This window comes from Urocitellus parryii, chromosome 9, assembly GCF_045843805.1.
Source record: "Urocitellus parryii isolate mUroPar1 chromosome 9, mUroPar1.hap1, whole genome shotgun sequence".
Taxonomy (NCBI): Eukaryota; Metazoa; Chordata; class Mammalia; order Rodentia; family Sciuridae; genus Urocitellus; species Urocitellus parryii.
This window is the reverse complement of record NC_135539.1, coordinates 68,984,205-69,002,985: the sequence shown is the minus strand read 5'-3', so window position 1 is coordinate 69,002,985 and position 18,781 is coordinate 68,984,205. Positions and strand designations below refer to the sequence as shown.

The 18,781-nt window shown below is 33.7% G+C and overlaps 1 protein-coding gene and 1 pseudogene across 2 annotated transcripts in view; one reads left to right on the top strand and one right to left on the bottom strand.

The window, feature by feature from the left end:
• Nucleotides 1–18,781, bottom strand: part of Upf2 (UPF2 regulator of nonsense mediated mRNA decay) — a 115,247-nt gene that overhangs the window by 25,143 nt on the left and 71,323 nt on the right. For both annotated transcript variants that reach the window (XM_026408550.2, XM_077802257.1), the window contains exons 12-16: nt 12,218–12,403; nt 9,471–9,674; nt 7,723–7,998; nt 5,171–5,354; nt 581–720 (exon numbers count right to left, since the gene is read on the bottom strand). In XM_026408550.2, the coding sequence (XP_026264335.1) occupies nt 581–720; nt 5,171–5,354; nt 7,723–7,998; nt 9,471–9,674; nt 12,218–12,403 (990 nt within the window). The remainder of the gene's footprint in view (nt 1–580; nt 721–5,170; nt 5,355–7,722; nt 7,999–9,470; nt 9,675–12,217; nt 12,404–18,781) is intronic.
• Nucleotides 12,914–13,236, top strand: LOC113196589 (small ribosomal subunit protein eS27-like pseudogene; annotated as a pseudogene).

Genomic DNA, 18,781 nt, shown 5'->3' with positions numbered 1-18,781 from the left:
TATGAAAATGTCAAAAATAGAAGGAAGAGCAATTTGACCTAACAGAGTTATAAAAACAAAAAGGGCATGTAAATTATTACAGTACACAATGAATTTCCCACTGGAGCTGGGAAAAATAAAGCAATGTTTATTAACATCTAGCCAGTAATTTGTTTCTAAGACTATAAAACAATGAAATTAAAAATACACAGAACAAACATTTTTCTTTGAATTGCTAATTGAATAAAAATGTAATGAATGGGACTGGGGTTGTGGCTCAGCAGTAGAATGCTCGCCTAGCACATGCAAGGCCCTGAGTTCGATACTCAGCACCACATAAAAATAAATAAATAAAATAAAGGTGTTGTGTTCAACTGTAACAAAAAATATATATATATAAAAATGCAATGAATGGTCTTTTATTCCTTTCTTCAAAAACTCTTATAAAACCAAAGGGTTTTATAACAGAAATTCTATTTATATTTACTCTAATGAAACTGGGGGAGGGGATCTTATTTTATGTATTAAATAAAATCTTGGCTCATATAATCAAAATACTCTTATACAAATATACCTATTTGCTATAAATAAAAGTCATCACCTCTTCTTCTGGTTCATTTACTTCACTTTCATTTCCAGATTGTTCTTCTGTTTCAGCTCCTCCTTCTTCTTCTTCCTCATCTTCTTCAAGATTTTCCCCTTCCGTAATAGAATCTTTCGATTCTTTGTCATTTACAAGGCCTTGAAATAACGAGAAAATGGAAAAACATAATTTAAAAAGGCATTTTCTCAGAACAATGATAAAAGATCAGAACTGAAAACTATTCCAAGAAACATTAAGAAAACTAAATGTTTAGACCTACGTTTCAACAAAGGACTACTGATAACATTTCTTAACCATTAGCAGAAAGGAAAATAACATGTATGTGTGTATGCTCTTTTTTTCCTTTTCTAAGTGTCAATACTTGTAGATCGCCCTGTCTAATCTCATCTCAGACAAAGACAAAAAGCAGTCCATTTAAGGTTCAGTCTCAGACTTAAATAAGATATAGCCACACTCTACCAAATGACATCTCAAGAGTCTCTAAAACCTCAAAGACATAATAAAATCATGTTACTTGAATGGAGAAATTACATTTGATTCTCTGAATGTTGGCAAATTAAGACAGGGAACAAGGCAAAAAGACATAGCAGTTTGTCACCACATAGCTTAATATTTTTCTTCAGTAACATTTTCTCCCTCAGGGAACTTCCTGGCCTGAATGCACTTCCATCTCCTCATGTCCACACCACATCTCACTGCATGTTCATTTCTTGCCAGAATTTCAACCTATTCTACTTTCAAGATGCATATACTATGCCCTCGTCCGACTATTTCCCACTACTCCTTCCTTAGCCTTCTCCTATATTCGGCTCTTCCTGTCTGTACTGCCTTAAGATCTTGCTCATCCAACAGCCTTCTCAGTACAGAAAACCATTATTATGTACTTTCAAATCCCATCCATTCTTCAGGTTCAGTGTTAAGTTTTCCCTCCTGTATAAACTATCACTGAGTACTTCAACATATTACTTTTTCTCATACTTGCTCCTAAAAGCACCTATTGTAAACACATTACATTTGATAACATAAAATGTTTTTCTTAAGGATTTCACAAATGTCATATCAGATAAGACCTTTGAGGACAAATAACTTGTTTTATATATTCAAAACTTAACTGAGGCCATATACTGATAAGTACACAGTAGGAATTTAGTGAATACTTGCTTATTCACAATCTTAAAGGACTAGAGCAGCAGGAAACTTTAATGATAATGTGATTTAACCCCTCTCTTTTATAAAGACTGATGCCATAGTTTGAATAACCAAGCTAATCAATAAAAGTAAAAACTTAATTCCAGTTTCTTAGAAATTATCTAAGAAACTGACAAAAATATGGAAGTACAAAGTAACCAAAGTATTCATATTCAGTTTAGAAAGAAAAAAAATTAAAAGATAGATGGAGCTCAGAGGTCTATTTCAATAGGGCAATAATACTGAGAAAAAAGTATCTCCAAATGAGATTCCATTCATTTAAACACTTTATCTCATCACTTATTAGTTTTCATAGACACAAATAATAGATTTCATTATTGATGTGTTTATTTGGACTTTATAAAGCAAAATATTGAACTGTCAGTTATCAAAGGCAAATGATGCAAGTAAACATAAGCATTCTCAGTAAAAACATCAAAGCGGTAATAAATTCACACAATGTGAAACATTATTACACCTTTGTTATATTTAACTTATAATGCATCTTAAGGAAAACTGGAATATATATGTAGTTTTGTTTTGACAGACTTCCAATTTGTAAGGAAAATATATGCTATTTCTCATAAATTTTCATTTGCACAGCAATTTAGTTTCAAAACAATCTATTAGTATTACAGTTTGCATTTGCTAAGCTGTATAATAGTCATTTTAGTTTTGTTCTTAAGTTTAAAAATAAATGTCTCAGTGTATTTATCTATCCTGAGGAAATCAGAGGCACACTCAAAACCAACATTAATTTGTTAACTTATAGTGATACAAAACTGGCAACAACCTAAGAAACAACAGGGTTAAATAATTATGGCACATTTAAAGAAAGGAATACAGCATATGAGAAAACAAAGACTTAAAAGAATATTTAATGCTGGAAAAAAATGTCATAATATATTAAGTAGAAATAATCCAATTATAAAACTGCAAACACACATTAAAAAAATTTTAAAAATACATGAAAATATTGACACATGATCAGCTTTCTATATGAAATATTGGTTATTTTTTTTTTTTTAAAGAGAGAGAGAGAGAATTTTTTTTAATATTTATTTTTTAGTTCTCGGCGGACACAACATCTTTGTTGGTATGTGGTGCTGAGGATCGAACCTGGGCCGCACGCATGCCAGGCGAGCGCGCTACTGCTTGAGCCACATCCCCAGCCCAATATTGGTTATTTTTGCTGTCTTGGTATTTTTCAAAATTACTGTCATGAACATTTATTATTTGTAATAATATTTAAAATGATTTTTTTTTAAATGTAAAGGAACACTGCCAGGCATGGTGGCACATGCCTATAATCCCAGTGGCTCGGGAGGCTAGGGCAGGAGGATCACAGGTTCAAGGTCAACTTCAGCAACTTAGACTGTAAGCAACCTAGTGAGATCCTGTTTCAAAATAAAAAATAAAAAGGGCTGGGGATGTGGCTTAGTGGTTAAGTACCCTGGGTTCAACTCTGGTATCAAAAAAAAGAAAAAATTAAGTAAAATAAAAGCCGGGCATGGTGGTGCATGCCTATAATCTGAGTGGCTCAGGAGGCTGAGGCAGGAGGATCACAAGTTCAAAGCCAGCATCAGCAACTTGGCAAGACCTTGTCTCTATATAAATATAAAAACGGCTAAGGATGTGCTCAGTGGTTAAGTGCCTCTGAGTTCAATCCCCCATACCAAATAAATAAATAAAGGAATGCTTTTAGTGTTTTCCTATTAACTGTACTGTTAGCATTGGATACCATAAAATGAGACAATAAATTTGCAAGTGCTACCAATGAGAAACACTATATTATCTTATAGATTTTCAATAGAAAATTAATTTATAAATTTCTACACACATCTTCCTGATATTTAGACTCTTAAAATCAGGAGGAAATGGAGATGACTTGGAAGCACACTAACTGTAGCTGCCACTATCTTTAGTTTCACTCATAAATGATAACTTATCTTTCCCTCTCCAGACTCCTCCTAAGCAGCCCAAATCTACAAAGGACCAAGCATACTGTTCTCTTTACCACCACCAAACTGAATGTCACACTAATATTTACTCATGCCCCTATACAGAGAGTTATCCTGAAAAGGTTTTGGGCAACAAGGTTATAAGTGAACAATTTTAAAGCACACAAAAGTACATGAATTAACTAGGTTTATCAACTTATCAGTAAATACTTTGCTTGAAATGATCATTTACTCAATTAGAAATATGAAAAGAAAAACCAGGTAACTTGGGACAAGGTTAAAAAACCAAGAAGAATTACCTAAGCCTTTGTGGCTTGAGTAGTAGGAAAAATCAATACTTGTATGATAAGTAGCAGTGCCTTGAAAAATACAGAAATCAAAGCTGGGCATGTTAGTATACACCATGGAATGTGAGGCAGAAGGATTGCCAGCTGTCACTCATAACTTATAGAGACCATGTCTCAAAATAAAATTTTTTTAAAAGGGCTGAGGATGCAGTTCAATGGTAGAGTTGCCCCTGGGTTTAATCCTCAGTTCTGCAAAAAACAACAATCATATTCTCCAAAAGAGGACTTACCTTTGATGAAAGCAATCCTATTAATAAACTCAATATAATATTAAAAAAATAGTTTGAAAGGGGAAAAAAATTACAAATGCCTTCACCATGAAAATCAGTTCTTTAGTCATACAACATACTCAATTTATACAGTTAATGTAACTGGTTAAGGTAAAGATCCCTAATGATAAGACACAAATGTACCAAGTGCTAATGGGGAGTAAAGTAACAGCATAATAGTCTGAAAATGTGTCTCTTTGAAAGGACCACAATAATGTAGGCTAAGAACTATTAGCAAGCAAACCAGAATGGTACAACTAGACCTTGTACCTGTTATCTCTGTTGACAAGTGAGTTGGTTCCTACAGTCCCTAGACAGAGATGTTCCAGAAGGATACTGAGAAGTATACAGATAACCCTTGGCACATTTTCTCTGGTCCTTAGAAACAGAGGCAAATCTACAAATGAGTAAGGTCTGAAATTCTGTAGAGTTGTTCCAAATTTTTAACAGGTATTCCCTTCTGTAATCTCTAGCCTGCATATTCTTAGAAATAATACCTGCTGAAAATATACATTGTATATGTAAGAGATACTTTCATAAAAAGTAGATTTTATTAGCAATCAAGATTCTAAAATTAAGAGAGGCTGACAAAACTGTATTTTTCCATTACCATTACTTGCTTAAAGTACTACTCGACTGTTTTACTCCAGCTTGAGATTACTTAATGAAACCAAGGTTGCCACACAGGTTTTACCTAATGCTAACACTCATGATGGAAAACAGAAAGTATACCAATGTAAAACTATGGTAACATTACAAAGCAAATTCTAGAAACCATTTTCCAAAATTACCTTCTTTTTTCCTCTGTAATTAGTTGCTTACCTAGTTTTATTAAGAATTCTCGTTCCAAGTCGTTCACCTGCCTTATAGATTCTTCCAGAGAATTACAGAGTTTGATCTTTGGTCTTAGCAGTTCTAATGTATCACTGATCATGTAATCTATATCAATAGGAAATGGATGGTCTTTTGTCCAAACCTCCAAACTTTTCTTCCACCAAACATAACGCTGATAACAAATGAAAAAAAAAATTAGCTATAAGAAATAACAAAAAATATTTTAAAATAATAAATTTATATTGTGATGTTACCTAATTAGAATAACTAAGCTGAAAGATTGTATAAAAAGCCTACTATTTTTAGTAATGGCCAATAGCATGGTCCAATTATTTCTACTTGTATAGATTTTGAGCCACTTAGTGAATTTATTTAAATTTTATCTTTTTATTATAACTGCCATAGGAAAATTATAAATAAAATGCCAAGTAGAAATTTCAGATACTCTGAAATCAAGGTGTAAACTCTACGCTGATACCCCAGTTTTTTTTTACATATTTAATATTATAAAAACAATGAGATTCAAAGCCACAGTTCTGATAAATTCTCATTATTTTCTCTATACTATTACTTTGATTTTTAGAAAGGTTAATTAAAAGTAGGGTTGGGGATATAGTTCAGTTGGTACACTGCTTGCCTTGCATGCACAAGGCCCTGGGTTCAATACTCAGCTCCATAAAAATAAATAAAAAATAAAATAGCTGTGGATATTATTTTTTAATTATATAAAAATCAGTAATCATCAACTACACAGTGCCATATACACATCTCCTGTGTATATGGCACTGTGTAGTTATTTTCCCTATTTCCTTCTAGATTGATTCTCTTGTTCTATATTGTTTTGTTTTAATTCCTAAACTTTCAAATTAACTAAAAGCCCAATCTAAGAATTTATTAGTGTATTAACAGGTATTCCTCTGGGTACTTCATTTTTTCTCTCCAATTTGTTCTAGGGCCACTCAAAGTGTGAACCTAAGTGGGAGCTTGTTAGAAATGGAGAATCTTAGACCCCAACCCTCAACAGATTAAATAAACATCTGCATCATAGCAATCTCCCTAGGTGATGTGCATGCACACTGAAGTTGAGAAGCACTGCACAAGATGATCCGTCTAGCTGGTCATCTGAACTTTATTCTCTTGTATTCTAGGCAGAATACAATGACCTTATCTCCCCAGCCTCACCCACTCCTGACTCCCATTTCCTTGGTATATCTCTATATAGAGATATACTGTGTGAAAAGATTTTTTCCCCTTTTTGTTCCTTGGTATTTCTGAATACCTCTTTTCGAGAGAAGCCCAGGGTGGTAGAATCCAAATGAGGACTCTGTTATGAAAAAGATTCTACTTTGGATGCTGATAGTTATAGCTGCTATTTTGTAGCAATACTCTAGTTTCTAATGAATAGTCTCCAGCTAAGACAGTCCTTACATACAGCAGGGAATCTGATCCCCAACTCATTTATCTTTCCCCATTTTTTACTCATCAATTCAGAAAATAAAGGAGTAGTAACAAACTGTACTATACTGGAAAGACATAATGGTAAGAGAAAAGTAACAAACTGCAATTTCCTGAGTGTTTATCCTCAACTTAATACCAGTCTCTATGTGGATATATTTTTGACACCTCAAGTTCTAATATTAAATCTATTTTCTTTATCACTGGGTAAAATGAAATTACTAACAATTAATGATTATATAAAATTGTTTGATATTACTGGTATTTCATTCAGTAATATCTTAAGAACTTGATAATGAGCTGTGCAACCTAGTCAGTATCTTATGGTAAACAGTGAATAGGCTCCAACCAATCAACCCACAAGTTAACTTGTGGGATATAAACTTTATAGGACTGTCTCTGTACTTGTACTGAATTTAATTTATACTGAACTTATATATAATAAACTAAAATTAAGATATGGGAACTACAACCCAAGAATTTACTAATATATAAACAAAAATTTCTTTCTGTGTTAAGACTAATATTTTCCCCCCAAAGTAATAAGGTTTTCTTTCTCCAAAAGAAAACAGAATCTTTTAGAAACAATAATTTTGGGGCTGGATTGTGGCTCAGTGTAGAGTGCTTGCCTAACATGAATGAGGCACTGGGTTCGATCCCCAGCACCACATAAAAAAACTAAATAAACAAAATAAAGGTATTGTGTCCATCTACAACTAAAAAATATTAAAAAGAGAGAGAATAATTTTGGACATAAATCAGAACATAAGAACATTATAAACTGCATATAAATCACAAGTAACTTAACTAATAAATTACTGTTATTAGATACCATAATCCATAAATTACTATACCAAGTTCATAAACTACATCAAAACAATTCTCCAAATTAATCAAACATAAACGCTATAAGCAATTACAATGTTAATATAATAGAATAACAAATTTAAGCCTCTAAAAACATTCTTATATGAATAATAAAAATAACCTAAAAATGAACACATTTTATACAAATACTATAGTATTTCTTCAATAATGTTTTGGAACTCATGCAATATGCCAAAATGCATATTCTGCCTATGTACCTGAAAATACACAAGGAAGCAATCAAGTTTTCGTTTACTGGAACCTCTGTCAAAGTACTGGCCACAGGTATCCAAAATAGTGCATACTAGTCTAATTCTGAAAAGATGCTCAGGGGGGTCCAGTGAACTTGGAGAACCATCAGGGTTAACACCAAATGAAGTAAAAGAATAAAGTGTTCTGAAAATAACTGCTGATTCCACCATTCGGTAATTATAAAGTTCCCCTAAGAACTTGGCGCTGCTGATACGTCTCTGGTTAAACTTAGGTTGGTTAACCTAAAAAACAAAACAAAAAAAAACACAATTTTTTCCATGTAATAAAATATTTGAATGGGCAAATTCTCTAATTTAACAATATCTATCAACTGTTGAAAAAACACTGAACAGTGAGACAACAATGGTTTCTTTATTCCTTTCTAATAACATGGTCACTGTTAGGGTCCTTTCACTGTCCCTAGGAAATGGCATGTTTTTAATAAAAAGAATATTAGATATTAAATTATTAAGCTATCATTAAATGAATTGTTTTTAAAGTTAAAATGCAATTCTCCCTATTAACCCCCATCACCTATTTTCTTTGTAATCTATGAAGTAAACAATATGCCTAAGGTTTATAGTAAGAGGAAAGTATTTACAGAAAATTCTTATAAAATGATTATCAACTTTTTCTAATTAGTAAGTTCACAGAATCCTATAAGTTAAGTCTCAAAAGTGACCCAGAAATAATAAACATCTAATACAGCCTGCCAAAATAATCTTAACAAGAGCTTTAGAAAAATAGTTAAACCACTTCAGTGCTAGCCTGATATAACAGCAGAAAATCTAATTCACCAGGGCTTATTAACAATAAATCATGGACTGGGGTTATGACTCACTGGTAGAAAGCTTGCCTAGCATGTGTGAGGCACTGCATTCGACTCTCAGCACCACATATAAATAAATAATAATAAAAAGGTTCATCAACAGAGACCGGGATGTGGCTCAGTGGTTGACTGCTTGCCTAGCACACATGAGGCGTTAGGTTTAAACCCTGGCACCACATAAAAAAATAAACAAATAAAATAAAGGCATTGTGTCCATCTACAACTAAAAAAGAAAGAGTTAAAAAGGAAAAAAAAAAGGCTCATCAATAACTAATAAATATATTTAAAAAAACAATAAATCTCATAGAGGTACTGTGGATTAGACAGAAGAGAGTAAAGGGAGGGGAGAGGGTAGGTGGTAGGAATGATAGTGGAATAAATGAGACATTATTACCCTATGTGCATATATGATTACATGACCTTTATAACTCTACATCATGTGCAACCAAAAGAATAGTTCATTTATGTATGATGCATCAAAATGCATTCTACCATCATGTATAATTTAGTATACAAAAATTAATGTAAAAAAAGAAAATATATTTATATATATGATACATGTGAGAATACAAATGTACCTGCCAAAATATCTATGCTTTTCACATAAATGCCCATGATTTACATATGCAAGGGCTTTTGTACTTTGTGATAGTTTTAGAGGTAGGAGTACATGAGGGGTAGGTCTAGGATTAGGGTTAGGGAATGAACATGTGTATCAATACAGATGAATAAAAAATGAAAATAAAAATAAATAGATAAATTTAAAAAAAAACAATAAATCATTGACTCCAAAGTAAATGACTATTATTTTCAATAATATGATTCAAAGATTGTTTAGATTCTCCACAAACTCCAATTTGGTGACTTTAAAGAAGTCCTTGTTACCTCCATTCCCAATCGAATATCTTCTAAAACTCCATCCACAACGTGGATCCCAACATCTTCTTGGTAGAGCACTAGTCCTGCTAAGAGGTTGGCTACACAGTGAATACTATTATATTTCACATTCCAGATGTTTATCATACAACAAATAACATAGTCTTTCACTTCTTGGTCCTGCCAGGGCAACTTTCGCATCTGTCTCAAAACCTAAAGGAAGAGAATTTTTTCAAATTATTAAATAAGAATATAGTAGTCTGAACAAATAATACAGGTACTTTATTATTACTGTACAGAGAAACAGAACTTTTGAGATGGGAAATATTTTATATAGTGCTTTTATCAGTTTTTTTCACTTTAGAGATAGGAAAAATGAGATTTTCTAATTATGAGAAAATTTACTCTCATTTTCTCTAAATCTTTCTACAATTCCTCCAAATTTCCTATACTTTCCAGTCTTTCTTTCTTTCTTTCTTTCTTTCTTTCTTTCTTTCTTTCTTTCTTTCTTTCTTTTTCTTCTTTGTGTGTGTGTGTGTGTGTGTGTGTGTGTGTGTGTGTGTGTAGAAGTGGGGATTTAACCCAAAGGTACTCTTCCACAGAGCTACACCTCCAGGTCTTTACTCAATCTAACAGTATAGAGTCATATACTCAGGACATTGAAAGAAATACCCAAGGTTTACCAAAAATAATATGTTCTGTTCTGTGAATTACCTGATATAAATAATCTCATTTATTTAAAAAAAATCATCAATTTCTGACAAATAAGCATATGCAAGGTCAACTAGTTAGAAGGTCCCTTAAGATGGAGACTACTGTAACAAGACTGATGTTAGATGTTATGGTTTGGATATAAGGTTCCCCCCAGAAGCTCTTGTATTAATGCATAAATATTGTGAGGGGAAATGATCAGATTATGAGAAGTGGGCCTGAAATCAGTCCACTGAAAGTTTGAATAGATTAACTGGGTGATAACTGTAGGCAGGTGGAGTATGACTGGAGGAGTGAGTCACTAGAGGCATGCTATGAACTTGGCTGTCAATGGACTAAGATCTCTGAATAAACTTTTCCTCTTCTAAGTTATATTTGTTAGGTATTTTGGTCAAACTGACACAAAGCAGACTAACACACTGCACAACAACCTTAGTTTTCTCTTCTGTAAAATGAGAAATGATGAAGTACTTACACTTCAATTTATAGTAAGGATTAAACAACCTAAAACGTGTGAAGTACACAGTAAAAGTATTTTGCACATTATAAAGGCCCCATTATACATGCTAATTTTACTATTTCAAAACTTCTATTATTAATGAAGATAATTATGAACTGTACTTCTATTCATATTCTTTCTTTTTGATACTATTGGCAGATTGCAAAATATTCCTTTCATGTCTATATAATCTCTACAATCACCAAACATGTTTTCTCATATCACCTTCACTGGAAATGTCAAAGTCCTCACGTAAGTACTCAATACTTTTCAAACTTTTAGCCAATTCTTGCTTTACCACGGAGCCATATCCCCATCTTTTTTATTCTGAAACAGAGTCTTGCTAAGTTGCTTAGGGCCTTACTAAATTGCTGAGGCTGACTTTGAATTTGTGATCCTCCATCTCAGCCTCCCCAGCTGCTGGGATTACAAGTATGCACCACCACACAAGACTTAGCCAATTCTAAAATTGTTATAAACTACTGCATATGATTCTGGAAAATGGCTTCAATTTTCAAAGCTGCACTATTTACTCCTTATTACCTTCTAACCAAAAAGGAAACATGGTTCTGAACTGTATTATATCACAGAGTTAACCAAGATATGTTCAGCTCAACATCTTAAAAGTGAAGTTTCCACAAGGTTAACTACAATAACTAAGCTAAAGCCAGTAGTTCTTAACCTTTTATGGAAATTATTCCTTACAGAGAATCTAAAGAAAGCTTATACACACTTTCTCCAGAAAAATACAGATATTCAGACAATCAAAATTATGAAATTTCATAGTGATCATAGGCTTCTTAAAGATCATTGAAGGTTGAGAGCCCATGAACTAATACACAATGTTAAAAGCAAATTTATTATGAAATACCAGAGTTAAAGGCTAAAGACATGGCTCAGAGGTAGAGCACTTGCCTAGCACACGTAAGGCCCTAGATTTGATCCCTAGCACTGCAAAATCAATAAACAATCAAACAAAATAAACAGCTTCAAATGTATATATGGCATCAAAACTAAATTTAGAAGTTACTATTTTAATTAGAATAAAAATTTACATAGGAAGGGCAGCAGAATAAAATAGACATTATTATTGCTGTATGTATATAGGTGACTGTATGACCAATATGATTCTGCAACCTGTACAATCAGAAAAATGAGAAATTATACCCCATTTGATTCAAATGTAAAAAAAATAAAAATAAAAAATAAATAGAAATTTACTGTATAAAAAGTGTAAAGCAAGAATTGGCTATAAGTTTGAAAACAAAAAGTGTCACAAGTATTATGTATCACCATATGAAACAAATCTTCTTATGATGGCTTGTACAAAATCAATCACAATGGAACCTGGGATCTATCCCTACCACTCCTGGAATTTACATAAGTTTAGCACAATCACAAATCACAAGTTGACTATTAATAGGTAGCTAATTCAATTATGATTTACCTTCTCTAGAAGCCAGAGATGTAGCTCAGTGGTAGAGTACTCTCCTAGCATCTATGAGGCCCTGGGTTAGATTCCCAGCACTGGAGGGAAAAAAATTACCTTCTCAGTGGTAACCTTAGAGAGATCCTTGTACAAAAGTTTCCGGACATATTCCTGGAGAGGAGGTCGTTTCTTTTTCACAGTCTTTTCAGCTGGAGGTGGGTTACAATAGTAATATGCATTCTCCACCATTGTGACATATCTTGCATCAAGATGCATTGCTTGTTTCTTTCTCATCATTTGCTCCTAAAATAAAATTTTCAAATTAATCAAAACACTTTCATTTTGAGATTTCTTTATTTGTTCTATTCTCAGTGACAACATTTCAGGATAAAGAGTTAGAAAAGGGGGGGAAAAAACCCAACAACAACAATCACCAGGATTTCTATGAATGTCTAAACACACTGTTACACTACTAATAATTTTAAAATAAATTAGTCTATGACCAGTTGGCATTAGGCCTTATCTAAGAAAACATTCAGAGAATGTTGCTACAAATATAATTTTGTAACTCTGCCAGACTGTTATAAACTCTAAGGAAACCAAGGCTGGAATGTAAGTGAATAAAATTAAGTGGTAGGGCTGGGGTTGTTGCTCAGTGGTGGAGCACTTGCCTAGCAAGTTTGAGGCACTGGGTTGGATCCTCAGCTCCACATAAAAACAAATAAATAAAATAAAGATATTGTGTCCATCTACAACTAAAAAATAACAAGTGTTAAAAATATAGATAAAGTCCGGTGGTGACGACCTCCCCACGAGAACAGGCCTCTCGCAAAGGATCTCCTTCATCCCTCTCCGGAAGAGGAGAAGTGGAAACACAAGAAGAAGCGCCTGGTGCAGAGCCCCAACTCCTATTTCATGGATGTGAAATGCCCAGGATGCTACAAAATCACCACAGTTTTTAGCCATGCACAAACAGTAGTTTTGTGTGTTGGCTGCTCCACTGATCTCTGCCAGCCTACAGGAGGAAAAGCAAGGCTTACAGAAGGATGTTCCTTCAGGAGGAAGCAGCACTAAAAGCAGCCTGAATCAAGATGAGTGGGAAAACATCCCAATAAACACATTTTGGATATAAAAAATATATAGATAGATAGATAGATAGATACATAGAGAGATACATAGATAGATACATAGATAAAGGGGCAACTCTGCTCTGACAGTTCCTTGCAAAACTAAAAATAAATCCCTCTCAGAGCTTGTGCCATCCAATATTATAACAGATAAATCTGACATATCTCTACAGACAAGAAAACGAAAAGTCCCCAGGGTTTTATAATTTGTGTAGAGTTGCTCAGGATCAGCTCAGAGGAATGAATTAAAAACACACATCTATTCAATCACTATCCTCTTCAGAGTTGCCAACTTCCACACTTATTTTAGATAATTTTTTGGTTTGAGGATCTAATCTGAGCATTATGGGTTGTTTTACATCCACTCAGACCTCTACTCAATAGACAATCCAGAAAACATTTTATTTGACACTATGCTTTGTGCTAGAAACTCAATAATGAACAAGACAGACATGATTCCTACCTTCAAGAACTTTAACGGTCTAGTAGAAGAAGACAGAATAAACAAGTCAACACATAAATTGACTATTCACCTTCACAATAATAAATGTAATCAGTGTTATGAAGGAAAACAGCAAGGTATAAAGATGGAGAATAAAAGGAAACCTACTTTAGCTAGGGGTGGGCTAGAGAAAGGCTCTTGGAGAAAGTAACACTTAGGCTAGAATATGAAGGATGTCAAAAGGCTCATAAGTGGGGATATAGCTAGGGATATAGCTCAGTTGGTAAATAAATGCCTCCCATGAACAATGCCCTGTGTTCAATCCCCAGCACCACAAAGGGGTGGGGGGGGGAAAGCCTCATAAACCACAGGAAGAGTATATACAGCAGAGAATAGCAAGAAGAAAGTCTTCAAGAAGAAAAAGAGCAAGACAGGGCATAGGAATTCATACAAGGCCAGTGTGGTTCCAATGTGTAGCAGGGAGGGGCTGGGCAATATAGAATGCTTTTCTGGTTTCTGGGTTTGAAGCAGAAGAGAAACCACTGACAGACTGCAAGTAGCTGTTGTGGACTGGGATGCTTGCAAGTTTTAAGTTTTGAAAAGACAGCTGTGTATGTAAGCTCAAGGAAGGTAAGGGCTCTGTCATTTTTTTTGTTGTATACCTTGCATGTAAAATAGTGCCTGATAGGCATGCAATTAATATTTAACAATACATGAATAAATGAATGAACTATCAAAAACACAACCTCTCCATATCCTACTTATCCAATGTGAGGCCATCACTGAAACAAATTTTTGCTATTTATTAAATTCAACCATGGGTATACCAAGTTTCGTAACTGCTTCTCTTGCTCCCTAGTATATGTTAATTGTAGCTAAGCTCCAATACTATTATCTCTATATCATAATTTGTGGGTTGAATCTTTCAAACTGTCTTGTTTGGAAACAGAAAACAATTCTGTGTTTAATAGGGCTGTAGATAATTAACCATGCCCTGTATATTCTTTGGACAAAATATAATGCGCCATTTAACTTATCACTTATACATGTGATACAATGTTAAATCTAGATTAGTTTCAATCTGTTAAACTGATTTAAAACCATTTTCTCCAATATACATATACACACCAGACCAATTTTACCATTAGGCAAAAGGTTATAAGTATGTGTTCTCAAATAAATATGAATACATTTTAGATTATCCTATAAGACTTCAAACCAAACACTTCCATCTGTTCCCTCTCCTATGTTCTTTTATCTCAATGACTGGTACCATCACTCACTCAAATGCCTATGGCAGAATCATGGATCTTATCATGGGGCACTTTCTTTTTCCTCACCCCAAGTTTTATCAGTTCTACTTCCAAAAGCTTTTCATTAGCTAATTATCATTCCCTATCCCTACAATGTTCCTCTGTATGCTGTTTTCTCCATAGGTTTTTTTTTTTAAAGATATTTATTTTTTAGTTGTAGTTGGACACAATACCTTTGTTTTATTTATTTATTTTTATGTGGTGCTGAGGATCGAACCCAGGGCTTCACAGGCTCTAGGTGAGCGCTCTACCACTGAGCCACAACCCCAGCCCCTCTCCATAGGTTTTTACAACAGTCTTTTGACTGTTCTCCCTACCTCAGGACTTGGTATAACTCAGTCATCTCCTCCACGCTACTCTTACTAAAAATCTAAATCTGACCATATCCATCCATTTACTTAAAATCCTTCAATAGCTATTTGATGAAATTAAGAAAAATATTCAGGAGCTGGGTTGTTGCTCAATGGTAGAGCATTCACCTAGCACATGTGAGGCCCTGGTTTGATTCTCAGCACCACATAAAAATAAATAAAATAAAGGTATTGTGTCCAACTACAACTAAAAAAATAAATATTTAAAGGAAAAAAAATTCAAGCTTCTTAGCATAGCACTCAGGGCTCCTTATAATCTAGTTTTTCCTACCTCATCAATCTTAAAATGTAACTACCTATTCAAAAGATTTCTCTGTCAAAACACAAATCAAAACTACTCTAAGATTTCATCTCACTTCAGTCAGCTTGGCAATTATCAAGAATACAAGTAACAATAAATGTTGCCTAAGATGTAGGGGAAAAGGTACACTTGTACACTGCTGGTAGGACTGCAAATTGGTACAACCATTATGGAAAGCACTGGGAATGGAACCACCATTTCACCCAGTTATCCCACTCCTCAGTTTATACCCAAAGGACTTAAAATCAGTATACTAAAGTGATGCAGCCACATTAATGTTTATAGTAGTCAATTCACAATAGCTAAATTATGGAACCAGCCTAGATGCCCTTCAACAGGTGAATGGATAAAGAAAATTACTGCATTTGCAGGTAAATGGATAGAGCTGGAGAATATCATGTTAAGCGAAATAAGCCAATCCCAAAAAACAAAAGGTAGAATGTTTTTTCTGATACATGGATGCTAATTTACAATAAGGTGGGAGGGAGGGATTAGGGAAGAATAGAGGTACTTTGGATTTGGCAGATGGGAATGAAGGGAGGGGAGGGCATGTGGATGTAGGAAGGATAGTAGAATGGGTCAGACATTATTACCCTATATACATATATGATTACATGATCAGTGTGATTCTACACCATGTATAAAAGAAGAATGAGAAGTTATACTCCATGTATAAGTATGATGTATTAAAATGCATTATATTATCATGTACAACTAATTAGAACAAATTTTTTTAAAAAGGTTTCTCTCTCTGTAAGACTTAACTTAGGTCTCTAAAATAGTACTTCATTCAGGAAAACTTTCTTGATATTGCAAGACTAGATTAGATGTCTTTGTTAAACTATACACACAATATCCTAAATTTATTCATATTATTACATTATACTTATGGTGATGCATTTTAATCATCTATTTTCTTTTCTGTCTGCTTTACTAGCCTGTAAATCACCCAGAGGCAGACTATCTCTTTCAACCAAGGGTCTGGCATAGAGCTGTGGGGGTTTTTTAAACACATTTACTTTTTAGTTGTAGGTGGACACAATACCTTTATTTTATTTTTATGTGGTGCTGAGGATTGAACCCAGTGCCTCATGCATGCTAGGTGAGTGCTCTATCTGAGCTACAACCCCAACCCCTGGCATAGTTTTAACTCAAAAAAATGAAGCTTATAGAGAAGATCTTTCCTGCTGGCCTAAGTATCCCTCCAATATCTACTGTAGACTTCTAATATAAGCACTTATGATGCCACATTGGAAATATGTGTTTAGTTCTAACTAGATGTGGAACATTTTGAGGATGATGATTATATTTCATGTCTTTATATGACCCCTCCTACCCAACTATAAAATCCCTGGAGAACTGATTAATTCTCAAAACTGTTAAACGAGGGCTAGCGTTGTAGCTCAGTGGTAGAGCACTTGCCTAGCACGTGTGAGGCATTGGGTTTGATTCTCAGCATTACATAAAAAAATAAAATAAAGGTATTGTGTCCATCTATAACTAAAAATATTTTTTAAAAAAACTGTTAAATGATAAACAAACAAGGTCTGTATCCAGAAATCAAGAGAATCAATACCAAAAGCTAGCTGCTTTTGCTAGAAGGGTAGGAAAAAGTGCACTGGTCAGGTAGGAAAGAATTCAGATTTCGGAAATATTATGTTCATCTATACCATAATAATTCATAAATATTTTCCTTAGGAAAAATAAATATCAAGGATTCAGTTATAAAATATAGGCATTAAAAGTAAGTTAAGGGGCTATGGCTGTAGCTCAGTGGTAGAACACTTGCCTAGAACATAGGAGGCACTGGGTTCAATCCTCAGCACCACATAAAAATAAATAAGTAAAATAAAAGTATAAGGGCTGGGGTTGTGGCTCAGTGGTAGTGCTCACCAGCATGCATGAAGCACTGGGTTCGATCGATCCTCAGCACCACATAAAAATAAAGATATTGTGTCCACCTTAAAAAAAAAAAAAACACTAAAAAAATGTAATGACATTAAAAACATTAAAAAAAAAAAAAAAAAAAAGTAAGTTAACCTGACCGGTATAATTACCAAAGAGGAAAGAGAGGGTTTTTTTTTTCATAAGGAATTACAATAAAATTTGAATTTATGATTGATGTGATGTAAGCCTTGAAAGTTTGGAAATCAATTCCATTTGATGGCAATCACATTAATATTTATGAAAACATTTTACAGAAATAAATTCATGTTTCATTTTAAATACCATCAGCATAGAGTATTCATGATCATAAATAGAGTCTAAAAAATCTGACATGTACAAAATGATAAAATCAAGACTACTGCAATGCAATATACCAATAGAATAACAGTCTATGCAGGGATTCCTACCAGAACTCTCTTTACTACCACTATCCCTCTTACCATATCTCTTGTCTCTTCAAAGGCTGAAAGCAAATGCTTAGACATTATCAATAAACATAATAACATGAATGCTCAATAAACTTGAAATGGCCACTTTTTTTTAGAGAGAGAGAAGAGAAGAGAAGAGAAGAGAAGAGAAGAGAAGAGAAGAGAGAAGGAGAGAAAGAATTTTTTTAATATTTATTTTTCAGTTTTCGGTGGACACCTTTATTTTATTTTATGTGGTGCTGAGGATCGAACCCAGCACCCCACGCATGCCAGGCAAGAGGATTACTGCTTGAGCCATATCCCAGCCCTGAAATGGCCATTTCAACATCTAATTAGCTTCAGAAATAACTTCTCTCCCTAAATTTTCAAGTTTATATTTTGATTTTTAAATATTAAAATTTAATTTTACATTTTTTAGCTTATACTTTTATCTTTTAAATGACACATTAATAACAGCTTGTAGCAAAAACAAAGATGAATCTAACCTAAAAGTATGAGAGTATGTATTTGTTTGTATAATTTGTTTAGTTTTATGGATTCAACTTAATTCCCTTTATAATACTGTGAATTCACTAGTAACCAAATGAGAAAGATTCCTACAGCTCTCCAGGATGGCAGTTTATTGTTTGAAATGTTCTAGTTTCAGTAGAAATGTTTGTATTCTCATGGCAGGGGAAGATGAACAGTAATGAGCAATATTTTTAGTCACTGAAGCAAATCAAGAACCTCAGGTTCTTACCAGGATTCCCAAG